General features: G+C 45.6%; 1 protein-coding gene across 1 annotated transcript in view; it reads left to right on the forward strand.

Moving 5' to 3' along the window:
* The window catches only part of PYGM (glycogen phosphorylase, muscle associated), a 95,649-nt gene that overhangs the window by 45,376 nt on the left and 36,437 nt on the right, over positions 1-13,836 (forward strand). The window contains exons 6-13 of the mRNA XM_068261086.1: positions 13-124; positions 1,273-1,355; positions 7,044-7,187; positions 7,272-7,364; positions 9,735-9,881; positions 11,430-11,593; positions 11,670-11,784; positions 12,875-12,976. Coding sequence (XP_068117187.1) covers positions 13-124; positions 1,273-1,355; positions 7,044-7,187; positions 7,272-7,364; positions 9,735-9,881; positions 11,430-11,593; positions 11,670-11,784; positions 12,875-12,976 — 960 coding nt within the window. The remainder of the gene's footprint in view (positions 1-12; positions 125-1,272; positions 1,356-7,043; positions 7,188-7,271; positions 7,365-9,734; positions 9,882-11,429; positions 11,594-11,669; positions 11,785-12,874; positions 12,977-13,836) is intronic.

The following is a 13,836-nucleotide window of genomic DNA, read 5'->3' on the forward strand; positions in this document are numbered from 1 at the left end:
TTTGCTGTATAGGTTGTTCTTGCTCTTCCATATGACACTCCAGTACCTGGATATAGAAATAATACCGTTAACACTATGAGGCTGTGGTCAGCAAAAGCTCCCAATGAATTCAACTTGAAAGACTGTGAGTAAATGGAAGAGTTATTGTGTTGAGCTACAACCCAAAAAATGTGATGCTGTGTAAAATGCAATTAAAAGTGGAAAGCATCCATCAAAACCATATATTTAACTTTAACTGAGAATAGTAAAAAGGCAACAAAGAAAATGTGAACCTGTGAAAAAGAGGTACGTGCTTACCCACATAGAGGGAAGCCTGGATGGTCCACAGCCACCAATGGCCTGGACCCTCTTCTAGTTTGCTGGCGCGCTTTCCGTTGGGCGTGAGCACGGTCATACTGCACATGTGCGAGTACGGCCACACCTGTGCAGTAAGCCGAAGAGCCGCCCATCATGTCACACACGCACCTGCGTTACTCTGGCTACCACGTGGGGCACGTAGAATCGGATTGCGGTGGAGCCCGGATCTATCAGCGGACACGGACAGGTAAAGTATAATGTACTGGTCACTGGGGAGACACATTTGACCTTAGGGGGGACAGTGCCAAGAGTTCGTTGTTCGTCCCGTTATCCCTAGCTGTTACCGCCGCGTACCACAACGGCCCGGCATCTTGCAGCAACAATGGTTTCCTCCATATGCAACTCCCCTCATTTCATCTTTCCCTTAAATTGTATGCATATTTCTACCGGTATGTAGGTAGATTGGTAATCTAGGCCAGATGTATACTTTTTCTGCCCCTAGGCCAATTTTTTTCTTGGTTGACCTATCAATGTGCAACAGCACCCTCCATTCCATGTGCAACCCCTTCTTCTGTGGGGGATTAATGTACAGCAGCCCCTCTCTTAAATGTACAGCTCCCTTGAGCAGTATCTCTCCTCTTCCATATGTTGCTACTGCTTTGAAGCCTCGCTTATCCATTTCCAGGCTTCTCTTCCATATTCAGCAACCCCTTTTCCATGTCCAGCCTCCCCTTGGGCAGCAACCGCCCAAGGCCCGGCCTTTGTGGCCTTTCCATAAATCCAGCCTTGTTGATAATGTGGAATGCATTCCAGTAGCCATGTTTCTTGCACGTTATGTTGCATCATGTAACACACGTACTTAGTATTCCATAACACTCCATAATCCTACAGTTGTTCCAGTTAGGGAGATCTGTACTCTGTATAATTATTTCTAATTGCAAACATTAAAAGAGTTTTTGTCTTTCAATTTTCCAGTCAATGTGGGTGGCTATATCCAGGCTGTATTAGATCGTAACCTTGCTGAGAACATTTCACGTGTCCTCTATCCAAATGATAACGTGAGTAGTTTTTATCTGCACACAAAATATTGTGTATTAAAACAGTTTGCATGTGACATCATTTTAATATGGCCTCATTAGTTCTTTTGATTTTCAGTCTGGCCAAGTGGATGCGATGATGAGTAGTGCTCAGTTGTTACTTTTTCATAAAACAAAACCTTAAGTGAAAATTAACTTATGAGATAATGAATTGTATGTGGAAGAGCTACAAAATATAAAACCTCCCTGCAGTCTCATATTCTTGTTATCAATTTAACGGGATACATTTTAACTCTGAAGTCTGAGCAGCAGCCATATCAGTGTGACCAATAATCTGGTTCATTCAGCTACTAAAAAAAAAGAACTAATGATCATTTAACCTCTCAGCTTTCTTTTGTCATCAGCAGTGTTTGCCCACCCAGATAAAACTAATTTGCTTCTGTTCACTCTTCCTGTTGAGTAGCACTGCAGTGGACTTGCTATTAAGCATTGTACACATGCCTGATTTAAGTCAGCTGAGGCAGTCAATAATCAGGAGAGTGTATGGAACCCGATGCGCAACCCATGGGCGATCTGCTGGATGGATGTACCCAACCCAAGAGACGCCGCTCCCCCTGCCAATCCCATTGTTCTTGCCGCTCCCCCACCCGTCCTGTGACATCACACATGCACTGCTCATCGTCCCTTCATCTCCCCCCCCTCCCCCCGTGCAGCAAAACAGTGCATCGCCAGCTACTGCATCTAATAGATGCCTGTTAATTATCTGCAATCGGGTGCCCAATATGTCATTTGGGCCCCCGATGTGGCTAGTAGCCAATAGGCTACTAGACAGCATTAAATGGCTGTAGCTGATCAAGCAAGAGGAACATAGCATGGTTAAGTTCTATTATCATACATGTCAAACTCCGGCCAGCGGGCCAGATTTGGCCCTCAGAACCATTAAATTTGGCCCTCAAGTGGTTTCCTCACTTTGCATTATATTTGGCCCACTTTAGATCACCTGGGAAGCTATATTGGAGGTGAAGCCCTAGATCACTAGGGAAGCCATGGGGGGGGGGGGGGGGCATTAAATACTAGGGAATTATATATATGAGAGGGTGGGGGCCTCCAGTCACCAGGCAACTGTATAAGGGGAGGAGGACCACTAGACACCAGGGAACTGTTTAGGGGTTAAAGGGGGGGGGGGCCGTAAGACACCTGGGAACTTTACAAAGGAGGAAGATGGCAAGCAGAGATTGAGGTTATCCTGCGACTAGGTCCCAGTGTACAACTTCGTCCCACTTTCTATTTGAGTTGGACACTCCTGACTTATACTGTCCAAAAATACTGTACACAAACAAAATACCAAAACATGTTTCTTAGCCTTATAGTCACATTTTGTAAACCAAAACTGGGATTTCACTTCAAGAGGCATATAAACTTGAGCGACTTTGAGTCTCCAAAACCCAGCTGGTTTTGGCCTTGTGCCTTCATCAGGGGTGGTTTTAAAGCAAGACGCAAGGCTGAAACCGGTTGGTTTTTGGAGATGTGGGCAAACTGATTTACGAGACTTATTGTGTACTTGTGATCTGCACATAACACTTCATGTGCTTTGTATTTTAAAGACGGTATGATGCACTTGCTGACCTCCCTGTAATGTTTATTGCCAACTGCTGACCTCCCTGTAATGTTAACTGCCAACTGATTTCCCTGCTGGCTTCTTGGCCTGCTGCCACACCGAGTGTACCCTGTGTAACCTGCTGAACCATTGTGCTGCACATAGCACTGAGGGCACGCTGCTGTTCAACACCGTCTGGAACCATGCCCAGCAAATCTCCGGCACAGCTCGTGAACCCCTCGCAGGTTGGCGCAAGAGAGGTAGTCGGGCTGGGGCTCAAGTAAGACTTAGGAGGAAAGGACTGAGGTCGGCTGTCCCCTTAGTCCTCCTGGCAAACGTCCGCTCCCTCCCAAACAAGCTAGACGAACTTTGTCTCCTCAGCAACAAAAGGGAGCTCTGCAGCAATACCCCAATCTTCTGCTTCACAGAGACGTGGCTGCATGAGGACATTCCAGACAATGCCCTTCACCTTCCTGGCTTCGGCCTCATTCGAGCGGACCGGGACACCATCCTCTCGGGCAAAAAGACGGGGGGAGGCATCTGCTTTTACATCAGCCACACGTGGTGCCCTAACACATCTGTACTAGCCAAGAAGTGCTCCCCTGAGCTGGAACTCCTAATCGTCAATTGCAGGCCGACATACTCACCAAGGGAATTCTCCTCCTACGTCCTCGTGGGAGTGTACATTCCACCTGACGCTGTAGTTAAACATGCCCTGTGTGAGCTGAGTGACACCATAACACAGTGGGAATCAACCCTTCGTGACTCGCTGTTCATTGTAATGGGAGACTTCAACAGGGCCAACCTTCACCAGGAGCTGCCACGGTTTCACCAGCATATTATCTGTCCTACGAGGAACCTGAACACTCTTGACCATTGCTACACAGTGCTGAAAGACGCATATAAAGCGGTCCCTCGAGCAGCTGTTGGCTCCTCCGACAACTCTCTCATCCACCTGATCCCCACCTACAGGAGGCGCCTGGAGTCAGCAAAACCAGTGCTAAAGTCTACCAAAGTGTGGTCGATGGAGGCCAAACTCCAACTTCAAGCCTGCTGCGACTGCACAGATTGGAAAGCCCTGGAAGTACCGAACCTGGATGAGTGGGCGGACAATGTCTCCTCATACATCAGATTCTGTGAAGACTCCTGCATTCCATCCAGGTCCTTCAAGGTCTTTCCAAATAACAAACCCTGGTTCTCCAACAAGCTTCGGCAACTGAGGAGAAGCAAGGAAGCTCACACAAATCCCTGTGTGACCTGAGTGACACCATAACACAGTGGGAATCAACCCTTCCTGACTCGCTGTTCATTGTAATGGGAGACTTCAACAGGGCCAACCTTCACCAGGAGCTGCCACGGTTTCACCAGCATATTATCTGTCCTACGAGGAACCTGAACACTCTTGACCATTGCTACACAGTGCTGAAAGACGCATATAAAGCGGTCCCTCGAGCAGCTGTTGGCTCCTCCGACCACTCTCTCATCCACCTGATCCCCACCTACAGGAGGCGCCTGGAGTCAGCAAAACCAGTGCTAAAGTCTACCAAAGTGTGGTCGATGGAGGCCAAACTCCAACTCCAAGCCTGCTGCGATTGCACAGATTGGAAAGCCCTGGAAGTACCGAACCTGGATGAGTGGGCGGACAATGTCTCCTCATACATCAGATTCTGTGAAGACTCCTGCATTCCATCCAGGTCCTTCAAGGTCTTTCCAAATAACAAACCCTGGTTCTCCAACAAGCTTCGGCAACTGAGGAGAAGCAAGGAAGCCCACACAAATCCGGCAACCAGGAGGACTTCAAGACGGCAAGAAACAACCTGAAGCATGAGCTGAGAGCCGCCAAGAGGGAGTATGCGGAGAAGATGCGACACAACCTTCGCTCGAATGACCTACGCACTGTCTGGAAAGGTCTAAAAGCTGCCACAAACTACAAACCTCCCCCACAACATGTGACGCCTAGCACTGAGCTAGCCGAGAACCTCAGCAATTTCTATTGCAGATTCGAGAACCAGGAGGCACTGGGAGGGCTAGCAATACCCCCAGATGCTCAGCCCTCAACTGCGGATGATAATGACCGAGGGCTGAGCATACCACCTCCAGCTGTGAGCGAGGCAGATGTCTTACGCCATCTAACAACTCTGAATGCCAGGAAAGCCTCACCAGCCTGCCTAAAAACCGGTGCACGGCAACTCGCTCCCATCCTCTCCTCCATCTACACCAGGTCCCTCCAGGAAAGCAAAGTCCCTGTGTGCTTCAAAAGGTCCACCATCATCCCTGTCCCCAAGAAGCAGGGAATCTCCGACCTGAACAACTACAGACCTGTGGCATTAACATCTGTCATCATGAAAACCTTCGAGAGGGTGGTCCTGTCCCACCTTAAGCATTCTACCTCGGCGCTACTGGACCCGCTACAGTTTGTGTATAGAGCGAACAGATCCACTGATGATGCCATCAACATCTGCCTGGAGCTTACAAACAACCACCTGGACAAACCGAACTCATATGTCAGAATCCTCCTGCTGGACTTCAGCTCAGCATTTAACACCATCTGCCCCCGCATACTCCAAAACAATCTCATGGCACTGAATGTCCACCCCACCCTTCACTTATGGATTACACACTTCCTGACCAACAGGTCCCAAGCTGTCAAACTGGGGGATATCTCGTCTCATCCGAGGACAACAAACACAGGGGCTCCACAAGGCTGTGTTCTGTCACCGATCCTGTTCTCCCTCTATACAAACAACTGCAGATCCACTGTGGACTCGGTAAAAGTCATCAAATTTGCTGATGATACCACCATTGTTGGCCTTATAACAAACAATGAAGAGCAGGACTATCGTCGCGAGGTTGACAGAATTTGCCAGTGGTGTAAGGAGAACAGGCTGGTCCTCAACACAGCCAAGACCGTGGAGCTGATAGTGGACTTCAGGAAGAAGGCGCCCACTCCACCACCAATCTACATTAATGGCACAGAGGTGGCAAGAGTGGCTAGTGTCTGCCTTCTGGGCACTACCATCTCTAAGGACCTGAACTGGAAGGCAAACACCGCCTTGACCCAGAGGAAAGCACAACAGAGGCTGTTTTTGCTCTGCCAACTGAAGAAGTTTGGCATGGCTCAGGAGCTGCTGACGAACTTCTACACAGCTACCATTGAGTCCGTCCTCTGCTCATCCATCCTAGTCTGGTACACTGGCTCCACCAACAGCGACAGATACAAGCTCCAGAGGGTCATTAGATCGGCGGAGAGAATCATCGGTAGACCTCTCCCCTCACTCGACCTCCTCCACAACTCCACATTACGATCTAGAGCACTGAGAATTGCCAGTGATCCCTCACACCCTGGCCACCGCTTTTTCAGCCGGCTCCATTCAGGCCGCAGGTTTCGAGCCATTTACACCAGAACTTCGAGGCATAGAGACTCCTTTTTCCCCTCTGCCGTCAACCTCCTAAACTCCCTTCATCTCTAACGCTTCCCCCCCCAAATGCTGCAGTTGCCGACCTGATGGACTGTCTAGTATAAAACTGTTTAAACTGCACACTGCGAACTACCGCTATACCGCTGCTCGTCAAACTATTAATATGTACTACTGATTATACCGTATGTTTTGATATGTCTATGCCCTTGTACTGTACTATTGTATGACTATGCTTCTTTTCTTATGTTGATACTACTCTCACTCTCTCTCTGAGCAATTGTATGTGCCAAACCCAATTCCGGGCACGACCCAGTCGTGCTTGGCGATTAAAAAGATTTCTGATTCTGATGCACGGTGGTCCTGTATGTTTGGACCCACAATGTAAGTGCAGGTGTTTCTGAACTGTTTTATGATTTGGAAATAAATGTTTTATTGTGGAAAACTGAAGATCTGGCACCATTTTATTATTATTCATTTGTGTGGTGGCAGCCACTTGTATTGTTTGTCAAACACTGGGTGGCTGTAGGTCGTTTGCATATAGCACTGAGGTTATACGATACTTGTACTTAGCTCATCCTGGAACAGAAAAAAAATGAAAAATACGGCTTTTTAAAAAATATTTGTTCTGCATTTAGTTTCATATTTATTATTTATAGTTATGCACGTGGCCTCTTACACTATGCAATCTTTTAGTTCTTTGAAGGGAAAGAGCTACGTCTGAAGCAGGAGTATTTTGTGGTTGCCGCCACACTCCAGGATATTATCAGGCGCTTCAAGTCCTCCAAGTTTGGGTGCCGCGACGCCGTCCGCACGTCTTTCGATGCTTTTCCAGACAAGGTAAGATTTGCTTCTCATATTCCAGCCTTTCTGTCATGCCGACAATACGTCCTTCCTAATTAAGGTGTTGCTTGTCTCCCCCAGGTGGCTATACAGCTCAACGACACACACCCATCTCTTGCCATTCCCGAACTTATGAGAATATTTGTGGATATTGAGAAAATGGAGTGGGATAAGGTATCGTAACTTTTTGTTGTTGTTCTGCAACCCACTAAGGTCATCAGAGACTGTCTTGGTTGCTAGGGGTCTATCTGACGCACAGTGACATGAAAAGCTACATATACAGAACAGACATATAAATAAGAGGTGCCAGCCCAGAATATGTACGGCCCTCACAGTGCTAGTGTTTATTTTTCTGTTTGTCACTGTAGGATGCAATTTTCCTACATGTCTACTTGTCAAGCGTGCTTTTCTCCTGAGTGCTCTGTCCGGGCTATTTTAAGCGTGGTTATGCTTACTTACCTTTTCCGCACATTGTCTCTTTGGCCTTACTTTATGATTGTCTTTTGTCATCATTAGCTTCCTGCTGTCTTCCATTTCTGTCCCTCTGACTTCCACAGCTTCTATCTGAAATGGAACCCAAGGCAAAATGTTCTTTATTCTCCTGTGTGGAGTGGGACAAAATTCATAATTAAATTCTGCTAAAAATGATCTTTAATTATCTTACCCCTTATTTCAGGGTTGTTTTAAGTCCATATAAACGATGAGTCACAAATACAAAACAGCACAGATAACGTTCTGCTAGGGTCAGAGCCATTATTTGTGGCACTACTGTTGCTACTGCTCTGAATGGAGAAGAATTCAAGAAAGCTTTATTAGATATAATTTACCTTTATACACTGGTAAGGACACATATTTCAGCATAGGGAAGTATTCTGAGAAGCATTTGCAGTTCTCCGAGAGACAATGAATGCTGTTAGTTTGAAAGCCTCTTCTAAGCCCGTCATTTATTGTTTTCATTGGGATAGTTCAGAGATGAACCCAAAGACCAGCAGACTTTATTACCTTTGCTCTCTTCTTGGCCTTTGTTATATGTTATTACAAATAGTACCATTCTGCAATCTACAAAACTATGTTGCATCTCCTTCAGAAGCCCTTTTATAAACCCATCAGAATGGTACAGTAAAAGAGGGACTAAAGTGGGATACACTATTTAGCAAAAAGCAATAACTGAATAAAAATGAAGACCCAGCTAAAAGAAACATGTCTGTCCTGGTGAGGCCTGCATATATAAAAATAATCCTACTTTTATGTCATCATCATAATGGGGACAACTGTACTTATGTTTCTCTGAGGGCTTGGGATAGCTTCTTCCATCTCCTGATGTGCCCCATACTCCTGGGCTCCGCCTAGTTACAGATGACATCACTCTCTCACAATGCTCCTGGGAGGCCGACCTTCAGATTTGATTAAGCCAGAGCCCCCTTCTGGAAGCTCCAAGGATGCCTCTTATTCATTCATCATCTTATTTATTGTGAGAAATGATATTGTTAGTGGATATTTTAATTTGAAAAGCAATCTACTCCTGCACATTTGGAATTCATGTGTAGTTCCCCTTTAAATTAAAGATACATTTGAAAGCATGGCGCCCAATAGTAGTACATTGCCTATTATTTTGGAAAATACATCAGTTGGTTTTCATAGCAAAAAGCATAAGTGCACAAAATGCCTTTTTTGTGTGTAAACTGCAGCTTTTATAGGTCATATAATGAACAGACAAGCATGTGATTAATTTGATCAGTTGATTGGTTTCTCTTCCTGTTTTCACCTTCATGGGAAGCAGAGGTGAGACATGATCACATGATCACAACCGACCATTCAGAGAACTATCAATCAGTCACCTGATCATAGAGAACACGTCTGCCTAATGAAGTTTCCTGTTTCCTACAATCAAATTGTTCCTGGAGTTTAAATTTAAAGCGCAAGCCTTTACTTCATGCAGACTTCAAATAAATATGACATTATCTGCACTTTGGGGAAACAGTAATGTTTACCACAGTGTGTTTCTGTAGGTGTCCCCTCCCTTCTTCTTCATAGCATATATCTGCTGCCTGTTTCTTTGCCTGCTTGGGAGCTGCCATCTTGTTGCTGATGTCTGCACTGAGCACAGAAAAGATAGAATACATAACATTTCAACCTCTAACGGTCTCATAAAAGTGTTTTTTTTATTATTATTACATCTTTGATAAAACAAGAGAGAGAGCAGTCCCTTCTAGCTGGCTTTAATGTAGTCAGGAAAAGGCTAGCTATAAATTGTAATGATTCATTTACTTCTGCATGGGACCTTAATTACAATTGACCTGGACATCATTACATTCAGTCTTCTGACTTATTCAAAAGTGTTTTTTTTCTCACTAGAGCAAGGTCTATTATAGAAATCTTTTCATTAAATTGACATGTAATGACTCTAATTTCACATAATTATAGATCCCATTTATATTACACTGTGTAAATGTTTTTTTAAGATTAGACACAAATAATAAACACATAGACAGACTATCTTCATGTATTACGCAGCTCACTGTAATGTTTTCCTGTGTTTTTCAGGCCTGGGATGTGACAACTCGTACCTGTGCTTACACCAATCACACTGTGCTGCCCGAGGCTCTAGAACGCTGGCCAGTTCATCTGCTGCAGAATCTGCTCCCAAGACACCTGGAGATCATCTATGAAATCAATCAGAGACACATGAATGTACGGTGCAAGTCTTTATTAGCTTTCCCAGACAAACTATTCCCGATAGTTAGAATATCTGTAACTATACCAATATTCAGCTATGGCCCTTCCTATCCCATCTCCCACAATAACCCTTCTCTACCTATGCATAATACTCACGCCCCACCTACACCTAAAACTGCCCCACTACCTACCTACACTTCCTGACACTAAAAGCATGTGACAGCAGATCCAATGCAGTTTACTCACCCCCCCCCCCCCCTCCTTCCCCATTTGGCTAGACAGTAGCTTGTACGCTGCTTACTGACCCCCACTGGTACTACCACTGCTGTCTGGAGTTTGAATATATATTAGTTGATCCTCAGGGCCAAAATTACTGCTGCTGCTTATCTTGCCGCTAAGCTGGGGTTCAGCTATCCTGGCCCCAAAGTCAGTAGGTGCCACCATAGCTGCAAATTAAATTGTGGTTTAAATTGTGGTATATGGCAGCACCCAGGGGCGTAACCAGGCCCGTATTTACACAACAGGAGCCTATAGGCACAGATGTTCTGGCACCCTAGACTCGCCCTCCATGAACCTACAAAACCCCTGCCGAACCGCACTGCAAGTGTGCCGGCTGTCCCAGCTGTCACTTCTCCCTTACTTCCCTTTCCTGTGATAGGCAGCTACAGGTGACATGCCCCTTACTATTAGGTAGTCAGAAGTACCCTCAATATTAAGTAGCTAGAGGTGCCCCCAAATGTCTAGAGTTGCCCCTGACTGAAGGGAGATTTTGTTAGTGGAATGCCGAGAGTAACATCTCATTTACGCTCTTCTCAGGACTCTGCATAGAGAAGGAGGGAGGGAGACAATAGGGGAGGGGAGTGAGACGCCTTTCCATCATTAGGCGCCTGTAGGCACGTGCCTACACTGCCTTACGGTAAATCCAGCCCTGGGTGTAACTATAGGGAAGCAGCCCCTTTGATGTGTGCGCCCCCCAACTACTACCCTTCCCTTCCTCCGATACAGGGGACTATACTTCAGATCAGGAGTTTTTATGGCTACACTTGTAGCCTGAGGGTCACACTTGTTTTATGACCCTTGTGAGATGGGCCCCCAAGACCATGAAGGGCACCAAGCGGAGACAAGGGAAGGAGTATGAGCATTAAGGGGGGCCCCATTAAAGTTTTGCTGGGGGGTCCCATGTAGTGAATTGTAGGCACCATATGTTCTGAATAGCCCCATGCGCCATAATGACCCGCTTCTATTTTAGTGCCATCCTAGCTGCACACAGTGCGAATTGTAATGTATAACCTCCTCTCTTCTTCACCTCCTGTCCGGGGGGCCACTGAAGCTTTTGTGTGAACCCAGAGGCCCGAGCACTTCCTGCTTTGTCCCACCAACTTTCTCCTCTGTCCACAACTACGTTCTGCTTCTGGCTTTGTTCTTTCTTATTGAGTCTTTGTAACAATAATAAAGCAATCTCTTTTTTCATGATTTTGACACACAGAAGTCCACTTCCTTATCTCTCCTGTATATGCTGGTCAGACATTTCCACACTCAATCTTTCCACTTTGCCTCTTGCAGCGCGTCGCTGCCAAGTTCCCTGGAGACGTGGACCGAATGCGCAGAATGTCTCTGGTTGAGGAAGGCTCCGTTAAGCGTATTAACATGGCTCATCTGTGCATTGTGGGCTCACATGCTGTGAATGGTGTTGCTCAGATCCACTCCGATATTATTAGAGACACCGTGTAAGTAGGAACATTGAAGAATATTTCACACATTTGTCCACCTGGGTGTCTTGATATATCTTTTATGTATCCACAGCTTCAATGATTTCTATCAAATGGATCCCCATAAATTCCAGAACAAGACTAATGGTATTACTCCCCGCCGCTGGCTGGTGCTCTGCAACCCTGGTCTGGCTGAAGTGCTAGCAGAGGTAAGGAGGCTGTGCCCCATCTACTTATTAAAGCGGACCTACTTATTAAGCAACACATAGAGAAACCCACCTTGTGTGTATTTAGAGAGAACAGCCTGTCTAAAGCTAGCCAAACATCTAGTGATGCTGGGCAGATTCGACCAAGATACAAATCTCTCTCTAACCAAATCTGATTAGAAAGAGGTCTGTCGGCTGCCCATACACCACAGGCCGATTCCCGATCAATTTCATGCTGAAGTTTATCAGGAATCGGCATTGTGCACCGCATCCAACAGCCTCGCCATCCTGACGCTGTCCCCCTAGAGTTTAATGTTCCCCCTCCCCCCGGTGCCAAGTGCACGCTATACATCACCTGTCTGCGGCCTCCGCGTGCTCCAGGCTCCCTCTGTTCTCCATACACGCGCGCCACCTGGTTGCCTAGTAAGGGCGTGTGTGACGTCAGACATCACAGCAGAATTACAGTGAAGCATACTTTTCAATGAACTGTATGCTTCACTGTATGTGACGGAACATGTGGGTAACATGCGGCACTGCTTTCCCAATCCATTGCCCTTTCATATATGGTTTATCATTTTTTTTCATCTTAAAACTTACCCCCTGAACCCAACTAAAGTACCACAAGGGGTACACATACCATGTGTTGAGAAGTTAGGGTCTAGAAGCAAGGTTATATGACAGCTTATTTTCAGTATTAAAGTATGACTGTGTTTCATAGGCCTTGATTCACTAAAGTGTGCTAACACAGTTAGCACGCCTAAAATCTTTGCACAAGCAAACTAGAGTGCTAAGTAGTTTGCACGGGCAAAGCTGTTACTGATCACGCGCTATTTGGTGCGCGGAAAACGTCGCACCAGTGTGCGCGAAACGTTGCACACGAAACGTCGCACCGTTCGTTGTAATGCTGCGTTGTGACTTGAACGTCGCATTACAACGCAACGTCCCACTGCGAATGTAGCCTGAGTCTTCAAATAAAAACGAACACTTTTGTAGATAAGTTGCATTTTGGTGTGTTTTTTCTATCAAAATCATTTTTGGGGAGATAATTTTTAATAATCATAATTAAAACAAATGATGATATCTCTGCTTGCAGCGTATCGGAGAAGAATACATCACGGAACTGGACCAGCTGAGGAAGTTACTCGACTTTGTGAACGATGAAGGCTTCATCAGGGACGTGGCAAAAGTGAAGCAGGTACTACAGATATTCAGATTGTTCTGACACGGAAAATAATTCTGTTAGGCCCCTTTCCCACTGGGGCAGTGCGCTACCCTGTTTTGCCGCAGGGTAACGCCAAGCCGATAAAAGACAATGGGGTAATTCATACCTGGCACGGTGGGACGGGATCGAGTGGAAGTGTCCTATTTACAGCGAGGGCAACAGCGCGTTGTCGGGCGACATGCGGCAAACTGGAAGTCATGTAATGAATGGCGACGCAGCTTCTTTGTGTTCGTGTTGCGGTGCGCATGCGCAGAAGCATATTTTTTCAATACACTTCCACGCAATTGTAATTCAGGTGACAGGGAGGGAGCACTTGAGAGTCGCTTTCAGCCAGAAGTGAGATTACCACGCACTGCCGCGTTAATCTCCAAAGGCTATTTTTAACGTTCAGGTGCAATGCGCTCATCGCACCGCAGTGCTCCTATAATGCCGGTTTCCAGTGTGATACTGGCCTAATTGTATGCTGTAGCTAATAACAGATACTTCAGACTGTTCCCATATAAGTAAGCAAATGTAATGCTGTTATACTTTTATATATATATATATATATATATATATATATATATATATATATATATATATATATATATATATATATATATATATATATATATATATATATATATAAACAGCACTATTCAAAGCTCAAATTCATTCTTCTCTAGCAAAAACAATACAAATAATGGTACACGCTGGGTAAAAGAACAATTGCACAATAAAAAATGATTATAAATAGTATATAAGGCGCACAGTACAAACTGCATAAGAAAACATCACAATGACAATTCTATCACAAAGGGAACTCCGCAGGGAAGACAGCAATCAATTGTTAA

This window comes from Hyperolius riggenbachi, chromosome 11 (assembly GCF_040937935.1).
Source record: "Hyperolius riggenbachi isolate aHypRig1 chromosome 11, aHypRig1.pri, whole genome shotgun sequence".
Lineage (NCBI taxonomy): Eukaryota > Metazoa > Chordata > Amphibia > Anura > Hyperoliidae > Hyperolius > Hyperolius riggenbachi.